Raw genomic sequence first — 25,062 nt, forward strand, 5'->3', positions numbered from 1 at the left:
GCTGTGTGGGTAAAAGGCAGGACATGTGCCTGTGTAGTTTACATGTCCTGGTAGTGTAAAACCCCCAGATTCATTTTTACACTACTGTGAGGCCTGCTCCTTTCATAGGCTAACATTGGGGCTGTCCTCATACATTATTGAAGTGGTAGCTGCTGATCTGAAAGGAGCAGGAAGGTCATATTTAGTATGGCCAGAATGGTAATACAAAATCCTGCTGACTGGTGAAGTTGGATTTAATATTACTATTCTAGAAATGCCACTTTTAGAAAGCGAGCATTCCTCTGCACTTAAATCAGTATGTGCCTTACAATCCACGTCTGGCTGGGTTTAGTTGACAGCTCCTTGTGCATTCACTCAGACACACCCCAAACACAGGGTACTCAGCCTCACTTGCATACATCTGCATTTTGAATGGGTCTTCCTAGGCTGGGAGGGTGGAGGGCCTACCCTCACACAAAGGATTGCCACACCTCCTACTGGGACCCTGGCAGACAGGATTGAACTGAAAGGGTACCTGGTGCACTTCTAAGCCACTCTTTGAAGTCTCCCCCATTTCAAAGGCACATTTGGGTATAAAACAGGGCCTCTGCCCTACCACTTTAGACACTTGCTGGAGAAGAAACCTGAACCAGAACCTGCATCCTGCCAAGAAGAACTGCCTGGCTGCCTAAAGGACTCACCTGACTGCTTTCTAGAGAGGACTGCTGCTTTGCTGTTGTTCTGCTGCCTTGCTGAACTCTTGCCCTGCTGCAGAAGTGCTCTCCAAGGGCTTGGATAGAGCTTGCCTTCTGTTCCCTTAAGTCTCAGGACCAAAAAGACTTCTCTTTTTCAACTGGACTCCTTGTGCGGTGAAAAATTTGACTCACAGCTTGCTCCGCGGTGAACAATTCACTGCACGCCGAACCGGAAAGACGCCTCTCGACCCCGCGAGGAAAAGATCGACGCGACGCCTGTGGTGCGACCGGAACTTCGACGCACGGCCTGCCTGGACAACGCCACCCAACTTCCAGAGAGGAGATCGACGTGGCGCCTGCCGTGAGGGAGAAAATTCCACGCACAGTCCATCGGAACGACGCACAGCCGGAAAACAAGCCCAGGATGCCACACACAGACCCCGGGGCGTCTGAAAACCCCGCGACCCACAGAGGAGACTGTCCACGCGCCGGAAATCGGCGCAACGTCTTCCCCGCGTTAAAAATAACGACGCAAGTCCGTGTGTGAAGGGGCGAAACCGACGCACACACCATTTTCCACGCATCTCCTCCTCTGCGGAAATTTTTCACTCCAAACCAGGTACTTTGTGCTTGAAAGAGACTTTGTTTGCTTTTTAAAGACTTAAGATACTTCATATCACTTTTCAGTGATATCTCTACAATTTCTTTTGCATCTTTTATCGTTTTGACCTGCAAATATCCAGATAAATATTACATATTTTTCTAAACACTGTGTGGTGTATTTTTGTGGTGCTATATTGTGTTATTGTAATATTTATTGCACAAATACTTTACACATTGCCTTCTAAGTTAAGCCTGACTGCTCAGTGCCAAGCTACCAGAGGGTGGGCACAGGATAATTTGGATTGTGTGTGACTTACCCTGACTAGAGTGAGGGTCCTTGCTTGGACAGGGGGTAACCTGACTGCCAACCAAAGACCCCATGTCTAACACGAGGGTACATTGATTTGTGAAAGATTGTCTCTGACCGTGAATGTCAACAGCCTGAGCGTAGTCTTTCATCTTGGTCTATTCTGTCATCAGCCTTGCAAATTCAGTCACTCGTCTATGTGTATATATGTCCCTTTCCTCCAGTCAGCAGGCTCATTAATTCCATGAAGATAATCAACAGCACCTTTGAGTCCGCCACCTTCCCGTACAGCTGGAAACATGCTGAGATCAACGCCCTCCTCAAAAAACCCAAGCTGGACCCAAAGGACCTCAAGAACTTCCGGCCTATCTCCCTGCCCCCCTTACTGGCAAAAGTCATCGAGAAGGCCATCAACAGACAACTAACCTGCTTCCTAGAGGAGAACCGCACCCTGGACCCTTCCCAATCCGGATTTTGCAGCAACCACAGCACCGAAAGCGCCCTCATTGCCACCACCAATGACATCAGAACCATACTGGACAGCTGCAAAACCGCGGCCCTTATCCTCCTGGACCTCTCGGCCATGTTTGACACCGTCTGCCACCACACCCTATGCTCACACCTCTGCAGTGCTGGAATCCATGACAGAGCCTTGGACAGGGTCACCTCCTTTCTCACCGGCAGAACCCAGAGAGTCCGCCTCCCCCCATTCTGCTCAGAGTCCACCAAAATCATCCGCGGCGTAACCCAGGGTTCGTCCCTCAGCCCGACCCTCTTCAATGTCTACATGGCCCCGCTCGCTAACCTCGCCCACTCACACAACCTCAACATCATCTCATACGCCGACGACACCCAGCTGATACTCCCCCTTACCAAGGACTCGGCCAAGACCTATCTCGGTGAAGGAATGAAGGGCATCACCGAATGGATGAAGAGCAGCTGCCTCAAACTCAATTCGGACAAGACGGATGTCCTTATCTTTGGCTCCACCCCCTCCGCATGAGATGTCTCCTGGTGGCCTGACACTCTCTGAACCACTCCGACTCGCTCCAACCATGCATGCATTCATCTTGGACCCCTCACTATCCATAAACCAGCAAGTCAACGCCATCTCCTCCTCCTGCTTCAACACCCTCTGCATGTTCTGAAAGATCTACAAATGGATACCCACCAAAACCAGAAGAACAGTCACCCAAGCCCTCGTAAGCAGCAACTGGACTACAGCAATGCCCTCTACGCAGGAACCATGGCCAAACTCCAGAAGAGGCTGCAACGTATCCACAACGCCTCCGCACGCCTCATCCTGGACATGCCCTGCCACATCACTGACCACCTGAAAAATGTGCACTCGTTCCCAGTCAACAAGAGAATCACCTTCAAACTCCTCACCCACGCTCACAAAGCACTGCACAACACCAGACCAAAATACCTCAACAAACAACTCTCCTTCTACACCCTGACCCGGCATCCCCGCTCTGCTGACCTCTCCCTTGCAACCATCCCACGCATCCGCAGAACCACAACTAGCGGTAGATCTTTTTCACACCTCACCGCCACAATGTGGAACACTCTTCCTACCCACCTGCGCCAGACCAAAGACATCCTTACCTTCATGAAACTTCTCAAGACCTGGCTGTTCGAGCAGTAGCAGCACCTCCCTCCTGCCTTCTCCACCCCCCCCTCCTCAGCGCTGTGAGACCCTCACGGGTGAGTAGTGCGCTTTACATATCCCTGATTAGATTAGATTAGATTCATCTAGGCCACCTAGCCCACTGTAGAGCCGCTCCCACCTGAGGGGCTATAGAGCTGTGGTGTAAACAGAGAACTATTTGTGCCCAACCAGTGCATGGCCCTAGCTGCACAAAGTAAAGTATGCAGTCAGACATGGCCTTCTTCAGATTCCCCGTGACCCAGATAGGTGTGGACCAGAAGACAACTTCCTGATCAAAAGCTCTGCATGTGCTGTTTGAGCGAGCCGCTGACTGAGTGTTTTTGCCAAAATCCATGCTCCACCCCTAATCGACATTGAGGCTGTTGTCAATAAGAAAGCAGGAGCCTTGCACCAAAAGATACGTCACAGTGCTGGTTCCAAAGGCGATGAGCAAGTTTTATCCACGCAGTGGCAGAGACGCACCAGTTCAGTCCACGCAACAGCAGTGATGCATTGGTGTGGCTGGAGCAGCGCCTGAAGATCTGCCGACAAGGGTCCGGGACTAGCATGGCACCACTTCATAGGTCAGGCTCATAGCAGGCAGAGTCCAGTTAGGTTGGTTGGAAGTCTTTTATGTCCCTGAGACTTCAAATCATGAGCCCAGTCGGCTGGCTCTTGGAGTTACGCTGGGTTCTGTGTTGGAGAGATATAGGTCCAGTCCTTCTCACTGAGGCAAAGAGGGCAGCAGGTAGCACAGCTAGGTAGTAGTTTTTCCAGAGCAATAGTCCAGCACAGTGGCAGTCACTGAAGCAGCACAGCAATCCTTCTTCCTGCCAGGGTATCCACAGGTCCAGAAGTGTACTGAAGTAGTAGGGTCTGAGTTCCAGTTCATTTACCCAGTGGCGCCTTGGGAGTAGGGGAGACTACAAAGGTGTCATTGAAGTGCAGAGAGGTCCTGCCTTACTGTCCTGGCTCTAGACTCACTACAAGGGTGTATTCCTCCCTTTGTGCAGGGACAGGACACAGCCTATTCAGGTGTATGTGTGAAGCTGCGGCCAGCTCCTCCTTCTCATTCTGCTTGATGGCCCATCAAGTCAAACTTAAGCTCTCATTCTGTGTGGCTGTGCAGAATACACAAAGCCCAGCTGTCACAAACCCCAGGCAAGTGAGCAGAGACAGGCTGCAGGCACACAATGCAACGAACAGGAAAATGACAACTTAAAGGCCATCTCACATAATCGAGTGGTACAGTTGGTCCACTAGTAACATTTGATATTTGTCTGGAGTACAAAAACAATTTTTCTCCCCTTTTTTAGCTTGAGTTGGAAGGCTTAGTTTTTGTGTTGATAAGTGGTCAGGCACTGAATAATTAATTTAGAGTCAGGGAATGTATCGCACAGCGAGGTATTGAAGGTGGGTTACGGTACCGGGAAGCAGAGGGGTCATTTTTACGAGTGTTCAGAAAACAGTTTAATGCAGTTTTATGAACAAATAATCGCATACCGTTGAGATATGCATCAGTTTGCCTGTATGGTCAAAATGGATGAAGAATATTACCAGCCTGGGCTTTGTCCAGCAGTACCAGATCCATGATGCACCCCTTCTTTTACCCCGAGGCTTTGGAAGGGATTAGTGTTTGACTTTCACTCGAGAACCGCGTGGCTCTGAGATAATGAATTTGACCAAAAAGAATCAACCTCAGCTTAAGGTCGGATCAGGCCACCAACACATTAGTGAAAGCGTGAACCCGAATGCCGCTGTTGTTTGATCCATACAAATGCTGTACTTATCAGGCCGGGATATCGAATTCAGTAAAAAACGGACCGGGCGTTCATCTGAGTGTTTACTTCTTGGGCTGTTGATGCACGCGCATAATTACTGGTGATAATTATTTGCTTACAGAATCTGGGTTTTGAACGGTGAGGTCCTTTTAAATGGTTAGTTAGTATGGAGGAAGGTCTACGTGGTTAGAATTCCTCTTTTGATTGTCGTTTCAATTGTTTTTGAGCAGTTTTGGGATCACGGTAGTGCATTTAACGGATTAATTTGTGTTTTTATTATATCAGAGCACTTAATTGGTTGGGTGTGAATAGCGATTGCGGTGAAACGCTTTGACTTAAAATAAGGCTTGGTTTGGCGGTGAATTGATCCCTTGTATATTCCTTTCTAGCTTTAAAAAGTGACAGATTTTGAAGATGGAATAGTGCTTCCGCATTATTGGTGAATAGTAAGTCTGTTAATTTCTGACTCCTCCCTCCAAGTTAAAGTGGTGTGTTTGAAAAAACTTGTCACATTGTATGGCCTCTTTTTCGTATTCTGTTCCAGCTGAACTATTTATGATTAATTTCGCTCTTCGGCTTGTTTTGTTTTTCTAATTTTTCAGTGATCAAAAATTGACGATTGGTTTGGACTATATTAAGAATTTCTCATGGACAACATCTAACACATTTGGAGTATTTTTTCACTGTTTGGTCAAAATGATGTCTTTCTTCCTTTTAGGTTGGACATTCTATCCAGTTCACGGTCCTGAGGAGAACCCTGATTAAACGGGTTTGAAGCGCATCAACAGTTTTGTACTAGGCTGGGGTAAAAGGGAACTTTTAGGAATTCAATAAGTCACGTTTAGTCCCCTTTCGATTTCAGGCCCTGTAAAATAGTAATGATATAAAAGCCATCCATTCCCTAAGTATAAAAGTGAGGAGTTCTTTTGTTAGTTAAAACATTCTTATATGTTTTTCTTGTACTGAATGATGGGAAACGTTTTAATGTGGTTATAGTACCATGTTGTTTATTGAATAGGCTTGAATGGGGTCTCAATGTCAAGTTGTTTATCACCTAATTGTCTGTATGTTGTGTCAATGTTAAATGTACACTTACTATTAATGTGCTGCACAAGTCGAGGTCAAAGGCATGGCAAAAAGTTCTCTGCTGTATTTTTGTGTGATTTTTTTGTGATTTCTCTGTAATGCATGACATGTTCCTTTTAAAATTTCTCCTTAAAAGTGTTTAAATCTTGTGAAGGAATTGGGTAAATAAATGTGTGGTCGCAATAATAAAATGCGTTGCGCCCAATTATCAAAAAATTGTTGAATCACAGTTAGTGGAGGTATTTCTTTTGGTTAGTATAAACTTTCTAAAAGTGGCATTTTCAAAATCGTAACAATAAATCTGACTTTACCATTAAACATGATGTATTATTACAATTCCTTTGTACTAAACATGAAAGATCTGCCTTGTACTAATGAGAAATACCAACCTATTAGATGTGATATGGAATCCACAATGTTATCCTATAAGAGGGCTAGGCCTCACAGTAGTAAAAAAACAAAGATGGGGGTTTTTCACTAACAGGACATGTAAAAAATACAAGTGCATGTCCTACCTTTCAATTACACAGCACTCTGCCCTATGGGCTACATACGGCCTACCTTAGGGGTATATAATATGTGATAAAAGAGGAGTACGACGCTTGGAAAGGGGTTTTAGATTCCAGGTCAGCATGGCAGTGCTGCACTGTCTTCAGGCTGCGGAGGCAGGCCTGGGGACATGTTTTGAGGGCTACGTAGGTGGATGGCACAATCCATGCTGCAGGCCAACTAGTAGCATTTATCTACCAGGCCCTAGACACAATTAGTGCACTTTACTAGGGACTTATAAGTAAATGAAATATGCCAACTGGATATATGCCAGTAAAACCATATTTAGGGGGAGTGAGCACAATAACTTTAGCAGTGGTTTGCAGTGGTAAAGTGAGAGTCCTAAGGCTTACAAAAATGAATTCGGCAAAATTGGAGGCAAGCAGGCAAAAAGTATGGAGGGAGACCACCCTGATGCTGACCCTGGGATAGTTACCTTGATGTTGGCTGAATACTGCCAGATGGTATGGTATGGCATGGCATGGTATGTAGGTTTGTAGAGCGCACTATAACCCAGGTGGGCATTCTGGCGCTGAGCAGGTGTAAACCTAGCTAAACGTACAGTCTACTAGGTGTACTCAAAAAGCCTGCTTCTTGTGGAATTTATAAGTGAGGAGGCTCTTATCTATAATGACAGGTCATTCCACACTTTAAGAGAGATGTATGACAAGGCTTAACTGCTGGATTTGTTTTTCTGTATGCATGGGTTGTGTGCAAGGAGGAGTCCAGGATAGCGTATGTGTCTGGAATGTTTGTGAAAGCAGATGCGATTATTGAAGTATGCTGGGCCAATGTTATATAGTGCCTTGAAAGTGTGGGTGAGGAGTTCTAATTTTGGTTGTTTGTGTATGTGAAGCCAGGGTGGCTCCTTCAGGTGTGGGATGATGTTTGTGATGTGTCGGAGGTTGAGAGTGATTCTGGTGGCTGAGTTCTGAATAGTCTGCAGCCTTCTGAGTTTTTTGTTGATTTTGGCATAGAGGCATAACATTGCATATTGTGATTGAAAAGAAAATGCTGCTGTTAGATAACAGTCAACCTGTCCTGCATCCTGACCTCAGCCCGGAGTTTTTATTAAGTTGGTTTACCAGTAAAACTGAAGCTGGACCACCAGCAAAAAAAGACGTGTGCTCTTTAATACTGATGGCTCTAGGGTTTTTTGAGCAATGTGGTGATGGGGTGACTTGAACTTTTACATGAGTTACTTCTTCGGTTGGAAGTAGTTTTATTTTCCATCTTCTTTGCAAGAATATATATCTGGGGCTTGGATGGGGGCTATGTCCAGGTTGGTACATGATTCAAGTAGTTTGGGGAAATTGTCCTCCAAATATGAAGGCACATAAGAAGCAAAAGCTAGCTCCATGTTTGATAAGTTATGCTTTTTATGTAATACTGTGTCCTTCTGCTGCTCTTCTTCCACCTCCGAATGTTAGTTGGCTGCTGTGTTCCATTTCTAATTCTCTTTAACAGAAACAGATTTGCTGCTTTAGAAATACTCCAAGCAGAAGAAACCTGAATCTTCGGCCCATCAGCAATGCACCTTTGTCAGACAGGTTGGCAGGTTTGTTCTTTGGATGTTTTTGGGGCCAAAACGTTTCTACATCCCTGGTTATTGAAAATCTTAAATGGAGGAAACTTTGACACAGCAAAGGGTCCCGGGGGAAGAGGGGTGTCAAGCTTCACTCCAGCAGACGCCACCAGCAAGAAAGTTCCAGCTGAAAATGGTCAGCTGGGGTCTACAGGAAAAGGTCTTCTTGCAGCTTATTGTGTTCCTGTAGCTGAACAATAGGTCAACCAACTGACCCCTAGAATCCCCTTCTTTCACCTGGGTACAAGTGGGACCAGATCCAGCCCTCCAGATCTCACAGGACTCAAACAATAGGAGCAGTCCATTTTCTGCTCTTCCATGGATCCAGAGAGTTCTGAAAATTGTGTCCATGAGTGCCACATTTATGCCTCGTACTAGCCTGTGGGCAGAGGTGACTCCTGGTCCCTTCCTAACCCATAGGAAAAATGTCTAACCCTACAAACGTTTTCAGCAGTTCTTATGTGTCCTTCTGCAAGCAATCACACAGAGCCCCTCTCTGCCTATGTCTGAGATGGTGAAATCTTTCCCCCTTGTACAGAACCTGTTTGCCTATCCTAGAGTTGAGGCCAGAGAAATGAGCAACCCCGCTTTTGTGGTCACTGCAATCCATTCCTGGGGGCAAAACATCCCCTCTGTGATTAGAACCTGCCTGACTGAAGGAACAAAGGGAGAACCTGCCCAGGTGTCAGCTAACGTTTACATGTGACAAAGGAGGCCTCTCTGAAGTTAATCAAGTTCCTGGACACTCTGCCAGAGGAACAGAAAAACCTCCACACACAAGCCGTTTTCTCTTTTCTAGGAGTGGTTTTCACATCTCATTCAGAACTGCTAAGTGGGTTGCAGCTTTTTGTTCCAATGCAAATTAGCCCCCCAGAGGTTTTAGGCAGGGAAAGGTAACTTTAAAAAAGTACCTTTTTGTTAATATTTATTAAACATCTGACTTCACCAGTGAATTGAGCTTTCTATAAATATTGCAAAGAGTCCATGAACTGATTTTCTAGCTGTTTCTAACTCTGAGATAGCATTATTAAATGTAACATTGCATCCCAGTGTTTCCCTATGAACAACCATGGCCTTGCTACAGTGAGAATAGCTTCTGTGGCTTTTTCACTGCAGAGGTGTGTTTTACAGTAAATTATGTACATATCACACTTTTAAATACTGTGCACCTTGCTTTATGGCAGTAAGGCCTACTTAGTTGTGACTTTTCAATATTTAAATAGAAGGTTTAGACCTGTTAAAAGGGTTATTTTAACAGGTTGAATTGCAATTTTTAAACTACCATAGTCAGGCTACAATGTAAGGCCTGAAGCCATGTTAACACTGTCAATGTAGTTGATGGCATAATAGCTGTGGGTGAGGGGCTGTCTGCCTTTCTCCTTCTGCCAGATTCTATGCAAATTAACAAATTCTGTTAGTGCAATTCTAAACTCAGGCTTCATTATTCAGGTACATTCACCAGAATACGAGGGAGCAAAATGTACAGCAGCAAAACTGATCTCAACCCTTTTATAATGGCAGGGAAAAAAGGCTGGAGAAATAAATATGAAACAGTTAAGAATATATTGTATCAGTAAATTAAGAGTGGGCAAAGTAAAGTAAATACTTGTTCCCTGGTCCAATTACAAAAAAACATTTAAATTATAACATTTATAATTTATTCTTACTCATGCTCCTAACTTATGGATGTTTGGGTGATTCACTTTTTAGGTCTAGCCTTAGAGACAGTCTAAGCTGTCTAGCCAGACCTGTTTTTCTACAAAACTCATATATAATATACTGAAAGAGAGGGATTTAGTGTTAGCAGGCCTAGGTTTTTTTAAATTCTCATTCATATTTTACTTCCATCCACCACGGCAAATAACATGGGGAACAGATTAGCTCACTTTATTCAGCGACTCCTTGCGTTTTAAGTGAGTGCACAAAGCATACGCACATTGTTCACACCCACTTAAACGTGCTTCCTTTTGTCTCAGTGACAAAAGCAGGTTGTAAGTGTGCATTTTTAATGTGTTTATTTTTTATATTAACTTGAAATATAGGCAACTTACTTTGCCTACACTTCTTTTTAAACTTTGCTGTAAAGTGTTTATGTGACATAGAAAAATTATCGCTGTCCACAATTTTTGTGCTGAGTAATAATAAAAAAAAGCATGAAATAACTGAAAAACTTGTTGTTTAAAAATATCACTGCAAAACAGCCTCACTGGTGAATAATTTTTATTTTTTTATTTCATACTTCTTTATTCACTTTCAACAAGGTACGAAACCAGATTAACAGTATACACTACACAGTACAGTGCAGTGGCAGCCTACAGAAACCAGATGGTACACAGACACACACAGTATACATGTAGGACACAGAACCACAGTAACACCAGGGCCCTGACTTTCAGATGACAAGCAGACTAACCAGGAGAACGGAGGGAAAAGGTATGGGAAGCAATACAGGGAGGCCCAGCCCACGGAAAGAAGGGAGCAGAAGCACATAGCGGAGTGAAAAAGACAGAAGGGCAAAAGAAAAAAGAGAGGGGAGAAAGTACTGGAAAGAAGGAGAAGAGTGGAGGAAGAGAGGAACCTGAAGAAGGACAGTGGAGGAGGCGTAAGTGGTGGAGATATAAGGGTGGAAGAGTGTCCCAATGGTGTGGCAGTGGTGACCCATGGAGTTGCTCACAGGAGCAGGACTAGAGCTAGGGGGAACATGAAAGCCCAGCGGACCCACCCACCAGTCGCCCAGTGTTCAGTGCCCACTGTCCTACAAGAAGGGCACCCAAGTATGAAGGAAGGTGTCTGCCTTGTCCTGTAGGCTATAAATGATTTGCTCATATGAGACAGTGGGAGAGTCGCATAGTATATGAACCAGGTCACAGCACGTCATCTGAGTGCCAATAGATGGAGTGGGGAAGCACTCGTTGCCCCAACATTCGGCAGGATCCAGTGCCAATTATGCAGCAACTTAAAGAGGCAAAGCCCAGAGCGTCCAGCAGGTCTACCCAGTCCTCCTGCTCGTACCTGGAGGCCAGCGTGCCACTTGGTCTGCAGGCTCTCCAAATTGAGGCAATGAATATAAATAATGAGTCAAGAGGCTGTAAAATCCCGACATCATCCCCCGGAAGCAGACCCACACTTTAAGATAGGAGACCAATGGAGAGGACAGGAGAAAGAGGTAGTGACAGAGTTGCAGATGGTGCCAGTTATGGTACCACAGCAGACTGAACTCTTTGTGAAGCGCCTCATAGAACTTCACTGGCATACCCGCTATCCGTGGTATCACAGCCATAGGCTCTATAGCCAGAAGAAAGAGAAGGGGCAATAAGGGGCATTTCTGCCAAGTCCCCCTGTGGACCAGGAAAGGGTCAGAGGGGAAAGCCCACAACTGACCTGTGCATTGGGACAGTCTAAGAGCCTCCACACCTTGCAATGAAGTCTTCCCTGAGGATGAACTGCCAAAACATCTCAAACAACTAGCCCCGCAAAAGCCTATCAAAAGCTTCCTCAGTATCTAGGAAAAGGGCCTGCGTGTCCTCGGGGAGGTCTTTAGATAACCACAATGTGTGGGCCAAGGAACAGAGGTGGTTCCGAGGACAAACCCAACCTGGGTGTGATGGATCACTGTCAGGATCACCCCCCAAAGGCAAGCTGCCAGTACCCCGGCCAAAGTGTTAATGTCGCCGTTGAGGAGAGATGTGGGCTGGTAGCTGCCACAGAGGAGACGATCCTTCCTGGGTTTGGGGAGGACCGTGATCAGGCCCTTGTTAAAGAGAGAGCTGAGGGACCTCATTTGCACAGCCTCCTGGAAGGCCTCGTAGAGGGAGTCCTCCACCTCCTCCCTTGTCCACTTGTAGAATGCCACCGGGAAGCTATCTTTCCCAGGGGCTATGTGGTATTGGGGGTTAGAGATCTCTGCCTTGGTAATCTTCCCCTGGAGCAGGTCCCTGCCCATTTAGTTAAGGCAGGGGATGTGCACACTGTTGAAAAAGGTGTCCAACCGGGCAGGGTCCGCTGTCACCTCATGTGTGTCCTAGTAGGAGGCCACAAACTCATTCACTGTGTCCTCTTGCCCAGCTGAATATGAGGTGCACAGCACACCTGATAGTCAGGATAGCTAGTGCAGCCTCTGTTGTTACAACTGCACCACCAGCAACCTTTCCACCTTCTCACCCTGCTTGTAATGGTGGCCCTATTCTCGCTGCAGCACGTACTCTGCTCTAGGAGAGTAAAGCACGTTGAGGTCCATAAGGGTGTTCTCCAAGCTGCACCGGGGGGGAGATTGTAAAGAGGGGTGGGAGATGCAATGGTATCATCTAAGGCCTGCCTGCTGCTCTGCCTTCTCTTTGCTAGCGAGGGCAGCGCCTCCCATCAGTTGGCCTCGAATAATCGCATTGGCAACAACTCACAAGATGCGCGATGAGGCGATGAATCCCCAAGTATAGTCCAAGTAGTAGGTAATGTGGGACCCGGGCTGGCTTTTGCCCAGGAGCGACCGATAGTAGGAGGTAGTAAGGCACCATGGCTTGTGGCCCAGGCTCAACAGCCCCAGGGAAAGGAGGATCAGGGAATGGTCTGAGAGCCAGCCCTCAAGAATTTCTGCATCCCGTGACAAGGTGACTACCGGCTGAGAGACCAGGAATGAGTCATTGGAAGACCAGGAAGAGATTGGGTACTGTGCACCTCAAGAGGCAAGTGAACTGAACTGCCCATCAGCAGGGTGCGAGGGGTGCCAAACATTCACAAGATCTTGAACTTGCTAACGTCCACCAGGAGAGCTCAGTCCACACTGTTGTCGACAGAGTGGGCCAGTGCGGTCCAATACTGTGTCCTGGTCCAAATTCCAATCCTACCTATAAGCCAGTGGGCAGCATACATTTTCGTGAGGAAATGACTGAAGAACAGGCATTTTGTCCGAGTCAGCACATAAACAGATCCCACGCACAGTGTCCTGTCTCCCATTCGAAAATTGGCAAATGTGTATCTACCCTCCGAGTTGGTCCATGTCTTAAGTACGGTATGATGCAGGGATGTATGCAGAAGGATGACAATGCCACATTTCGAGGTGGCCCGGACCTGTCAGCCAGTAAGGGTTGCCAACTGCTATGGAGTAACCTCCCTACTCAGTTGCACTGGACGGTGGGAAAGGAAAGCCTAAGCCAGGGGCAGGGTGAGGGGTTGATAGAAGGGGTGAAGAGACTAAAGGCAAACTAAAGGCACATTGATGAGAAACCTTTGTCCGGTGAAGCCTTAAATCATGCATCCAAACCTCTGGGCCTGCAAAGCCCAGGAGGCCCCATGCTGGAGGAAGAGAAAAGCAGGAGCTAGCGGAGGAGCTGTGAGGCACAAGGTAAGAGAAGATGGGGCTAGGCCTGTGGGAGCCAGGAAGAAGGAGCTTTGGACACAGAGATGACAAGGCCACACTCTTAAGCCCCCAGGCACTGGGGACATGTGGTGCCAACCCCCAGAGACATGCAATGCCAGACCAGACCAGCAGGGACAGGAAGCTCGGAGAGTCCGGCTGCACCCATGTCCCACCCACCCGCCCAACCATCCTCAAAACCCACCAGACCTCCTGCCCCCCACAGCGGAGAAGCTGCAGTTAAGCCAGGAAATCTGGGGGAGAGGGATGGGAGGGTAGGAGCAGGATGAACGAGGAGTGGATCCCAAACCGGAGAGACAAAGCAGGAGAAAAATCCCTGGACTCAGCACAGCATGAGGGTGCAGTGGTGGGGCAGGGAGCACAAGGGCCAAGGGGCAGAAAAATACCAAAAAATGAAGAAAAATACATTTAAATACAATGAAACACAATGGAATACATTGGAATACAATGGCTGGGCAGGACGGATAACAAGCTGTGTCCGGAGCCAGCAACTATCTATAGAGTAAGAGGAAGAAACACTAAAATCAGCAAACAGTGAAACAGCAAAACAGTAGGTAGGCATTAAGATTATACTCATCCATCAACCAGGAAGGCGCCAAGGGCACTGGCAGGTGACAGTTTATGAGAGGGGCACCTCAGTCCTCAGCCAAACCAGACTTCAGTGGGGAGCAAAACTTATGATGCATTTAATCCTGAGTGAACTCCACCACCGCCCAAATCACTTTGTCCTTGCGGCTCTTTGACCTGCTCCAGTAGTCATGAAGTCTGTCCGGAAGATGTGCCCCCTGCCAAGGACTCCAGTTCTTGGCTGTCGAAGGGAGGGTGTCCACCGGCTGAACAACCATCGACAACTCTGCTTGAGCAGTGTCCATCCCCTGGTCCTGTGAACCCTCCAGGAAAGATAGTAGCTCCTCTGGGTCAAGGACATCTTTGTACATGCCATCTTTCGTGAGTTCAAAAAGGCCACATTTGATGCAATGTCAGCGCAACTGATGTCGAAGGGCAAGGAAGGCTTCCCTCTTTTCATTAGTCTTGCGGAAAAAGTTTGCTACAGCTCGAATCTTGTGGACCTTAAAGTTGTATGGTCCATTGGTGCGAGCCACAGTCATGAGTTGCCAGGCCACAGTAAGGAGTTGACAGACCTGCCCAGAGCAGCCATCCGCTGTGGTCTAAGCAGGTTGGGCCATGGTATCACTAGTGGAGAATTGGGGAGAAGGTCCTTAAGGAAGCAGCGGGGCATCAGTCCCCTCCACCTATTCCAGAAAGCCAAAGAAGCATATGTTAACCCTGTGGCTCTTGTCTTCAAGGTAAGTGATCTTGTTGCGGTTATTCTAGAGTTCCGAGTCCCGATCCAGGATGCACTTGAATGACTCTTTCACTGCAGACAGATGTTGCTTCACCCCCTCCACCCTGTCTTTCTTTGAATCCGGCAATGTTGGCCCGGATAGACCTCCATTCTGTTGATAGGCTGGACATCTTAGTGTCCATGTCCTGCTGGTGACGACCCACTGTGGTGAGCTTCTGCAGTATCTAGTCCATCGTGGGGTCCGAGGTGGTACAGCCGAAGCAGGTGGGGCAGTCGCAGGCCAGTACTGCGAAACAACCTCGGTGAAGAGCAGCTGTCAGGACGACTTCCCGGAAGACATGTCCAGCTCTGTGAATGAGAGAAGGGTGCATGACCTCCTGGGGCATCCGGGGAGAGCCCAGCAGCCAGCTTGGAGGACCCACCTATGAGGGAAGAAAGCCAGGAGCTGAAGTGCCAAATCGGCAAGGTATCATGGCCTGGGGAGAGACCCTGGAACAGCTCCTCATGGGTGACATCCTTTAAGGCTGACTGCCTTGCCAGACTGTGCAGCTGGCCTCCGAAAGTGGGACAAGGGGGAGGAGGACCGTGCACCTCCCCAGATGCTGCATCAAAAAGCTTCAAGCCAGCAGCCAAAGGAGAGAGGACCCGGATAGGTGAACAGGGGATGCCCTCTGCAATCAGTAATAGGGACCAGCCAACCAGCTTCAGCACTGTCTGGGCCCTCTCTGCCCCACTGGGAATGGCATGCAATCTACTTCATGGTGTGGCGCCCTAGGCAGGAGTCGAAGGACAGACCTTCAGAGGTTGAAGTGAGGCAGCTGCGGGCCTCACTGGGAGACCGGATGCTCTTCAGTCCGCAATACGTCCCATGTCATTTGCAAGCCCCTTCCTCACGGGGTGTCAGGCACCCGCTGCATGTCCTTCAGGGCTGCGAAGGCCTAGGCCTTCAAAACTTTGTGTAGGTCTGGAATACCCCAGGCAAACAGTGCGCAGGTGTGATTCCCACACCGCGCCATTCTGACCACACATGTGTGCCCTCGGTTCGGCCCCCACGCCAAGGGATAAAGGGGGCAAATATGGAGAAGGCAAACCACTATGCCTGTGCTGCAGCACACAGTGATGGGCCCTGGGGCCATCCTCCAGGCTCCAGTGCTCTCCTTGATGCTGCCAGGGCGGCTCTCCGAGTTCTAGCCCTCCTGGAAGCGGGATGCAGTGGGAGTCACAGAAACCACATTAAACTAGGCCCCGTGGTAGCTAGGACTGAAGGCTGACCCCTCTGCCAGATCGATGACATGGATGCAGACACTACAACTCGTGGAGCCTCCCAAAGCAGCAGAACTGTGTGCTTAGGCAGCCATCATGATCGGCGGCCATACTCCACCTCTGTGAATGTGTTTTAGCTGTAAATGTTTCATTGCAAGCATATGGTGACCATGTGTAAGTGGTGTTTTTTTTCTTCATTTTTTCTTTACTTTACTTGCAATATAAAAATGGCACCAGCCTGCCAAGGCCAGACCTATTGGCTTTGGCAATTCTTGTTTTAAATTCAAGGTGCATGGTTTTGTTTCCTTGTACTATTCCAAATGCAAATAAAAAATGCTTACATTAAAAAATAGAGACAAAACATGTGGATGATTTATGCAGGCCATAAATTATTCACGTAAATTCATGGTATTTATGAGTAATCCTAGCATATGTTGGGTTTCCTTTTTGTACGTGTGCATAATGTATACAGAGCATTTCGTACAATCCAGTTTTTCTTCTCTTTTTTTTCGGTACTTGTCTCCCATTCCAATGCCGCGCTGTGATCTATAATTACTTGGTGCACTTTCTTCCCCCTGTTTACTTTAGAGCTCTCACAATAAGGCTTCTAGCAGGCACATGGATTTATTTGCAAAATGTGAATATCCATAAGATCACAGTTCAAGAGGTCTTCATTGTATTTTCATTGTATTTTCCTAATCCCTGTTCAGACGCTCTCAAAGGTACATCTACTGGCCTAAATTAAGTTCAAAACGTGATGCACATACACCAAATTAATTTACCATCAATAACTGACTCTGCTCAGGTTTCAAGCTTTGATAATAAAAATTAAGCATGCATATGTCATGACGTCTTCCAGGAGAAATACTCATAAATAAACGGTTTGTGAGCAAGTCTACACATTTGTAGAATAATAGAACGGAAGGCTCAATTGGTATTACTTTGACCACTGAGAATATCTTGGACATGCTTTAGATCATTCAGGGGAAATAGCCAGCAAGGAAACATGAAGTCGAGAATCGACTTTCTGTACATGAATACAAAGATAATTTAAAGTACAACTGTTGGAAATGACAGCATAGTAGAAGATGTAGTACAGAAAGAGCAATATAAGCACTGGGAAGAAAGCAGAAATGCTCAAAAAACAAGCACGAAAATAAAAAGTCTGAACTTAAAAGACTTAGCTGGAAAGCAATGGTCAAATCATTAACATTAAATGACACGGTATTAAACATCGTTAAATATGTTCTCCTGCAGAGGAAATAGAGTGTATTATACATGATTTTACGTCAACATGTATGAATATTATTTACATTACAGTATAGTTATGTTACGCAAATCTCTTACCAATCGGTAACATATTATGTTAAAAAATACCATATTCAAGATGTGCTCAATAATGTGATGACATTTTATACCTGAAGAGAATGCCCAGCAGGATTCATGCTAAACCTAAATGTTTCATTGAATGATGGTTCTCGATCATGTCTGCATACCCTGGTTTTTTTCTTAATAATTCGTTTTTGAGTAGCAAGGTTGATTACATATAACTTCACATAAAGATCTGTAAGAGACAAAGTAGGCATCCACGAATAAACAGCTTTGTTTGATATAACATGACAACACAGTAAAGTATCTTAGAACAGTCAAAACAGAAACAATAAAATTAGTATTTATTCACATTTCGAGGATCGCCTTTTTCTTGTCATGTTCCCTATGGAAAGATGTTGGGAACACAGATGAGCAAGAGAACAAATATAGATGTTTACTATGGACCAGATACAAGATGAAATATTAAGGACCTTAATTAAGGTTGGTCTGGTTGCCTAACTGCTAAGGCTTTGGAGCCTAATTCTTCATCCACTGAGCCGCAGGACAGCCCTTGTTTGCCAAAGTGCTTTGCTGACTAGATGGTAGCACTTTAGTTGACAACACACCAGTCGCAGCTCGCTCCACTCATAAGTAGCAGGGAGGGTGCAGTGCGCAGGGGTGTGTGTGAGGTGTTCTAAAATGTAATAAAAATATAAAATAAATAAAATAAAAACTTACCTCGCCGCTCCGCTCCTCTCCTCTGCCCCGCTGCAAGCACAAGCTCCCAGCCTGCCCTGCGGCCAATCCTGACGCTGCTAAAAGCAGCGTCAGGATTTGCTGGGAGCGCCCAGCCAGGGCGCTCCCAGGCAGACTGGGAGCCTGTGCTGGCTCTCTCCAGCTCAGCAACACAGTGCTGGGCTGGAGAGAGCCTACTGAGAATGTGTGTTTGGCCGGCCCGAGACGGCCAGCCAAACATCCACGTGCACTGAGGAGAGTGCCCAGTGCACTCTCTTCGCTGCTTGTCACCCCCGTGGAAACGAAACGTAATAAACAGGGTTTATTATTGTTTCCTTTGTTAAAGGTTTTGCTACTTCTGCTGCTGGCAGGGGGTGACGCTTCTCTGCCCTAACGGAGGAGCCACCCCTGCAACACACTAAGACAGCTGCTTCACCATGCCTTTGCTATATGAAGGATCAGCAGACATTTTTTCATTTATCAAATTCCCAAATTGTGAGTTTATTTTTGGAAAATGTGATAATAAGATCTCTGCATGCTGGGAGCTTTCACACAATGTTTCCTACCTGGATCCATTTTGACATGGGTTTCTGGGGTTACCATGAAAAGCAGTGCCGGGCAGGAAATAAACAACTGATATGAAATCAGAAGGTGTGTGTAATCTGGCCTGGAAGGTCCTAAGACAGTCAGATGTTACAGGGCCCAAACAAGTACTCTTTTTAGAAGCTGACTCAGGCTAGTGGGACAGAGTGGCTCTTGTGTGACTCAGATGGTGCTGTAGATTAAAACCTTAGAGCTCAAAAATGCAAAACAATAATACTCAATAAATCAATGCCCAGCAACTAGTTTTACTTTAAAAAAGGAAACATTCTTTAATGCATATATAAAAAATACTATGCACAAAATTACAATAATGTAAAAAAGATTTATCAGAGGGGCTACCTAACCTCACCAAACGTATGTTTTCAGTTATATGCGAGTTTCCAGGTAGTAATCTGCTAGCCTGATGGCATTATTATAGTTAAACAAGAGTATTTTCCTAAAGGCCTATTACCTCTAAAATATGTGTTAAGCAATCAAAAACACAGGGCTGCAGACATTAACAGTGTCTTCACAATGTTGTATTACAGAGCCACGCATGTGTTTAGTACGCATGCCTTTACAACGCTGGCAATGCAATGAACACAATGTTACCACATGTTCCCTTGCCACGCAAGTCGTTACAATGACTTGCCTTAGGGAAGCGCTGCACTTTAGGATAGTATAATTTACTATTCCAATTCTAGTCTGTGCAACAGTAGGCAAGGTGTTGGACTTTTAATTGAAAACCACTCCAACAACACGATCCCTATAGCAAGTTGTTGTAACAATTTTCGTGGTATAGTAACACGTGGTAACAACGCACTTGTTTTGCCTGCATTGGAAAGGCACTGCGTGGTAAAGGCTGTTTCTCCTTCACAATCAGACCAACACACTTTACCAACCAGTTTCGTACCATCATTAAAAACAGGCCTAGGGGTGCCTACATTTACATCGTGTTCTGAGTAAAGACCTAAGTCACTATTATAGGAAACCTAAAATGAATAACCCATTATCATGAAGTCTCTGTGACAACAAAAAACCAATGGGCACAGAAGAAAATGCAAAACATTCATTTTTGGTCTCCGTCTAAGAAAACAATTCCTCATTTTTCATTACGGTACCTCGTGGCCTCCAGCTGCAATCTATGTTGTTTGTAGGTAAGTAGCAACCAAAGAAAAATGGCCACTACAGTTGATGGGGGTGTGCAGTGTTACTTTGCCTATTGTGACTTTTGCAATGGTATGCCAAAATCACAACTGCTTTAGTGGAAATTAGCTTTACTAGCGTGACCCTACTTTCATGAAGCGCATAGCAGTCTTATACATGGGACTTACAATCACACCTCTTGGGCTGCATTTATTCATTTATTTAATAATGGATTTATTCTTCCAAGGCGCTTAAGAGTAAATGGTACTAACAGCCTCTAAGAGGTACAACAGAACACACTCACTCAGCTACAGTCAGTACAACAGTTTCTTGAAAGCAGATAGAGTACACGCAGCACAGATAGATATAGTGAGGGTGTTTTAGAGGTGACAAGAAAGGAGTGTGAAGGAAGTCAAATGTAAACAAGTATAAAGAGGTCGGGAAGCTCAAAGAAGACATTGCAAACCTGCATGAACAGAACAAATGGGGGAATATAGAGAAATCAATGAGATTAAAGTGATCAGATGCCCCCAAAGCCGAGCCCAAAGGGAAAAATACAAGTATGCTAACAAAGGGAAACAAGCATTTGCAATGCAATAGGTCTCGCATTTAATTGAGTTGGAGCTATTGGCATTGTAAATGCATAACTGGACTTTTTTGCCACATGAATTGGTTAAAAGTGCCGCATATTTTGGTCCTTTCTGCCATATAATTTCAGTGGCCCTGCATATAACTAAAGGGCTAGTAGGCTTACTGGAATATTTTTTTAAACAAGACCCTTAAAAGAGAAACTACTCCCAGTTGGTACAGGAGACAGAGAGAGTGTGAGATGGAAAGAAATAGATAAAAAGAGAGAGAGAAAGAAACACAGAGAGAGCAAGAGAGTGGGAAGGAAAGAGAGAATAGAGAGAGAGAAAGGAGGGAGCGATACAAAGAGACGGGAAGAGAGGGAGGGGGAGAGAGAGAGTTAGAGAGACAGATAGAGGGAGAAAGAGAGAGCAAGAGAAAGAGTTAGAGAGAAATATAGAAAGAGAGGAGAGAGAAAGAAAGAGAGCAATAAAAAGAGAAAGACACCGAAGAGAGAGAGAAGGAAGGAGAGAGACATACAATTAGAAATAAGAAATAAAGAGATAAAGTGGGGGAGAGAGAAAGAAAAAGAGAAATGTAGTAAGAGAAGAGGGAGAGACATAGAGAGTCAGACAGAGAGGGAGAGAGAGAAGAAAGTGAGAGAAAGAAACAGAGAAGAGAAAGACAGAATGAGAGAGAAGCAGAGTGTGAGAGAGATTAAGACAGAGAGAAAGAGAAAAAGAGAGAAGAAAGAGGAAAAGAGAAAGAGTGAGGAAGAGAGCAAGAGAGAGGGTGGGAGAGAGAGAGAAAGGAGGGAGAGATAGAAATAAAGAGAGGGAGAGATAGAGTTAGAGAGAAAGATGGGGGAGAGAGAGCAAAGAAAGTGAGGGAAAGAGAGAAATTAGCGAGAGAGAGAGAGAGATATAAAGAGAGGGAGAGAGAGAGAGAGAATTAGAGAGGTGTCAGAAAGAGAGAGAAGAAAGTAAGAGGAAAAAAGAAAGGGAAGAGCAAGAGAGGAGAGAGCAAGACAAAAAGAAAAAAGTGAGTGAGAAAAGGTGAGCCATAGTGAAATATAGAAAGAGAGAGATAGAAAGAAATAGAGAGAGAGAGAAATAAAGAATGAAAAATAGAGAGAAGAAAGAGGGAGAGAGAGAAAGGAATGAGAGACACTGAGAAATAGAGATAGAGAGACAAAATGAGACAGAGGAAAAAAAGAAAGTGAGAGAAAGATAGACAGAGGAGAGAGAGAAAAAAGTGAGGAAGAGAAAGCCAGACAAAAAGGGAGAAAGAGAAAGATAGGAGGGTGAGAGAGAGAAGGAGAGGAGGGAGAGTGAGAGAGAGAAGGGGGAAGAGAGAGAGAGAGAAGGGAGAAAAACAGAAGAGGAGTAAAAAGTGAAATGAAAGCAAAGCGAAAGCACCCAAATCTGTTGTGAAGAGAGACCATAAATAAAGAGTTAAAAACTACCAATTCAGCTCCACAATAGCAATGTTTGTGAAAGAGCGGTCCTCATATGGATTAAAAGGAGAGTCCCTATTAGAAAAGTAAATGAGCCAAAAAAACAACAAATCAAACTAAACATACCATGTATTTCCTAAGTTAAAAAGAAACAACACAAAGGCACCCAAAGCACGTTTTTATGGGTATTTGTGTAGTACACCTATGTTTTTTGCAAAGAATGTACATTTAATTGTAACAATCAAATCTATAGAAAAAGGTAAAACCTATGTAAAATAAAACTGTATTTAGAAAAGTGGTTACAATTCCCAAGTAAAGGTTTTTTTTTTGCAATATAGTTTGGCAAAATGGTAGGTATGTTTATCAATAAATTATTAAATAGCACCCGGACCAGCAAATCCAATAAAATGTACCATGTTTTTTATAATGTGAATTTTTTCGTTTTTCCATTAATGAATGAAAATAAAAGTATCCTAAAGAGTGCAGATGCATGGGAGATTTTTCTCAAAGAAGTGTGAACTGGAGCAGGATGTGTTTAAAAGCTCTTTATCTGGAGTTTGGGGTTGCTAAGTTCACATTGGCAAAAGATTTCAACTAGATAACAAACAAAGGGCTTCCGACCAGACCACCAAATTGATTTCTTGAGGGAATGTGTTTAACAGCAACAAAACAACCAGAATTTTCTTGCCACATTAAATGGAAACATAGCGCGATTGCGCTGCTCGTTTTTCCATTAATGAAGGAAAATAAAAGTATCCTGGAAAGAATGCAGATGCATGCGAGGTTTTTTTCAAAGAAGTGTGAACTGGAGTAGCATGTGTTAAAAAGCACTTTATCTGGAGTTTAGGGTTGCTAAATTCACATTGACAAAAGATGGCAACTAGATAAGGAACAAAGGGCTTCGGACCAGACCACCAAATTGAGTCCTTGAGGGAATGTGTTTAACAGCAACAAAACCAGATTTTTCTTACCACTTTAAATGGAAAAAAAAAAGTGCAATTGCGCTGCTAGAGTTCATTCATAGTGAAACCTATCGGCAAAAGTGCAATTATCTACGTAACCAGCAAAAGTGCAATTAACTATGTAACAGGGTCGATGTCATGCAAAGTCCTTGACTTCTGCCAAGCGAGACCGCGCTGTGAAAAAAGATAAAAAGTAGTCCACAAACCTGACTGCAAACAGCGAGCCTCGTATGTTTTCAGTACTTCGTCGCTGCGCTTGAGGAGGGCTAACCACCGGAAAAGGCATGACGTATGCGTGCCTTCCACTAATGAAAGCAAGCGGATTTTGAAAGGCAAGCCCACAAACCAATGAAAGACACTGACGTGACATGGACGGGGCTCCGTGTCCTTTTCTAACTACTAAAGCGTCTCGCAAGTGTAACGCATGCGCAAGCACACGCGACGCAGGCTCGACCCTAAAAACAAGACAGAAGCAGGAGTTTTGAATCCTTGAAGCAGAGTAAGGAGATATTTAGGAAGACTAACGTATAGCGAAGAGTAATAGTTGATGCGAGTAAGCAAACAAAACTGAAGTAGCAGTTCAAGAGGAGAAAGAAAGAAAAGGTTTTCAGCTATTAAAAAAGTGCAAGTGACGGTTCGTGCAGTTGAGAGGCAACGCTGCAGCAAGCACAGAGGAAAAGAAAAAGGGTGTCATATATTTATGCCATAGGCGTTTAAAGTTAGGCGATCTCCTGCAAGAGGACATTTTACAGTAGGTTTACAGGATTTAAGGGAAGTGTGAATATTAAGACCTTTAGAGGAAGCATGAAAATGGACACAGTATCTTGATAAAGAGATAAGAGTACAGAATCTGGGATGCCCAGACTTGGGCAACTATTTGCGCTCTAAAAAAATAAAATGCTTCAGTTCTTCACAACCTTTGCAATACTGCTTCTTAGTCACTGCAGTATTAGCCTAATTTGAAAGGGCCCTGGCCCCGCCTTCCAACTCAGTCTTGATGATTCCCCCGCCCTGGCATACTAGACTCCACAGCAGAACTCCAAATGTCCCCAAAGGCTGAAGCCCCCAGTCACTCAGACAGTCATCTTTTTGTGGGATGACTGCACACAAGAGCCAAAGTCCACAGAGCACACTTACTGTAGACTCTAGAGAAAATCAGCTAGATTTGGGGGAGAATAAGGAAGCTGGTGCCATGAGCTATGAAGAAAGCGTCCAAGAAACTGAAGGACACAAGTCAGAAGCAGACACGACACATGGGCTCCTGACAGGGGTCAACAACTGTGCTTCCTTCTTCTTCCAAGTAAGTGCACAAACAACGGCCTCTAATAAAGTAGTCAAAGCCATATAGCGATTGAATGTACAAATGAAATACAAAAAGGGAAAAAACAAATAATCACTGATAAAAAGGGAAAAAACTAATAATCACTGATGAAATGGTACCAGTGTTCTTTGAATTGTGATACTCATGTGTGATCATCGTGCATTTCAAAGCAATAAAGAACAGCACAGCCTGTTAAACGTGATATAAAATAGACTGGGCTTTTTGCAAGTTGACAAGGTTTAGAGCCAATAAAAATGCGGAATCTTCATCAGGACTCGGTCAAACATACAGCCAGAGAGAATTATTCTGAAAAGACTTCAAACATGGGCAGAACAAAATGGCATTCTATCTCCAGTACAATATGGTTCCCGTGCAGGAATAGGCACGGTGGAGCAGGGCCTGAACTTAAGTATCATAATCGGAAAGTACACAAGGACTAGAGAGAGTAAATTGTATTTGGTCTTTATAGACTTATCCTCAGCATTTGATTGCGTACTACACGAGAAGCTATGGGATATCTTAAGCAGAATGGGGGTAGAACCATCAATAACTCAATTTAGACGGGATCTGTACACAGGATGCAAAGCAAGAGTAAGGTATGGGATAAAAGGGGAATGCACTAGACCTTTTAGTATATACAGAGGAGTTCGCCAAGGCTGCATACTTGCCCCGCTTTTGTTCCCACTATACATAAACAATCTAGAATCTGAACTGACAAGTAGATGCAAAGATCTCCCCCAAATAGGCAACCGTGCTGTCCCGGTGCTACTCTACGCAGATGATGCAGTTCTTATGGCCAGGACACC

At 45.1% G+C, this 25,062-nt stretch overlaps 1 protein-coding gene across 8 annotated transcripts in view; it reads right to left on the reverse strand.

Annotated features, from left to right (window-relative positions):
* The window catches only part of PCLO (piccolo presynaptic cytomatrix protein), a 1,309,308-nt gene that overhangs the window by 8,497 nt on the left and 1,275,749 nt on the right, over positions 1 to 25,062 (reverse strand). For all 8 annotated transcript variants that reach the window (XM_069228704.1, XM_069228705.1, XM_069228700.1 and 5 more), the window contains one exon: positions 17,595 to 17,740. In XM_069228704.1, the coding sequence (XP_069084805.1) occupies positions 17,595 to 17,740 (146 nt within the window). The remainder of the gene's footprint in view (positions 1 to 17,594; positions 17,741 to 25,062) is intronic.

Source organism: Pleurodeles waltl, chromosome 4_1, assembly GCF_031143425.1.
Source record: "Pleurodeles waltl isolate 20211129_DDA chromosome 4_1, aPleWal1.hap1.20221129, whole genome shotgun sequence".
Classification (NCBI taxonomy): Eukaryota; Metazoa; Chordata; class Amphibia; order Caudata; family Salamandridae; genus Pleurodeles; species Pleurodeles waltl.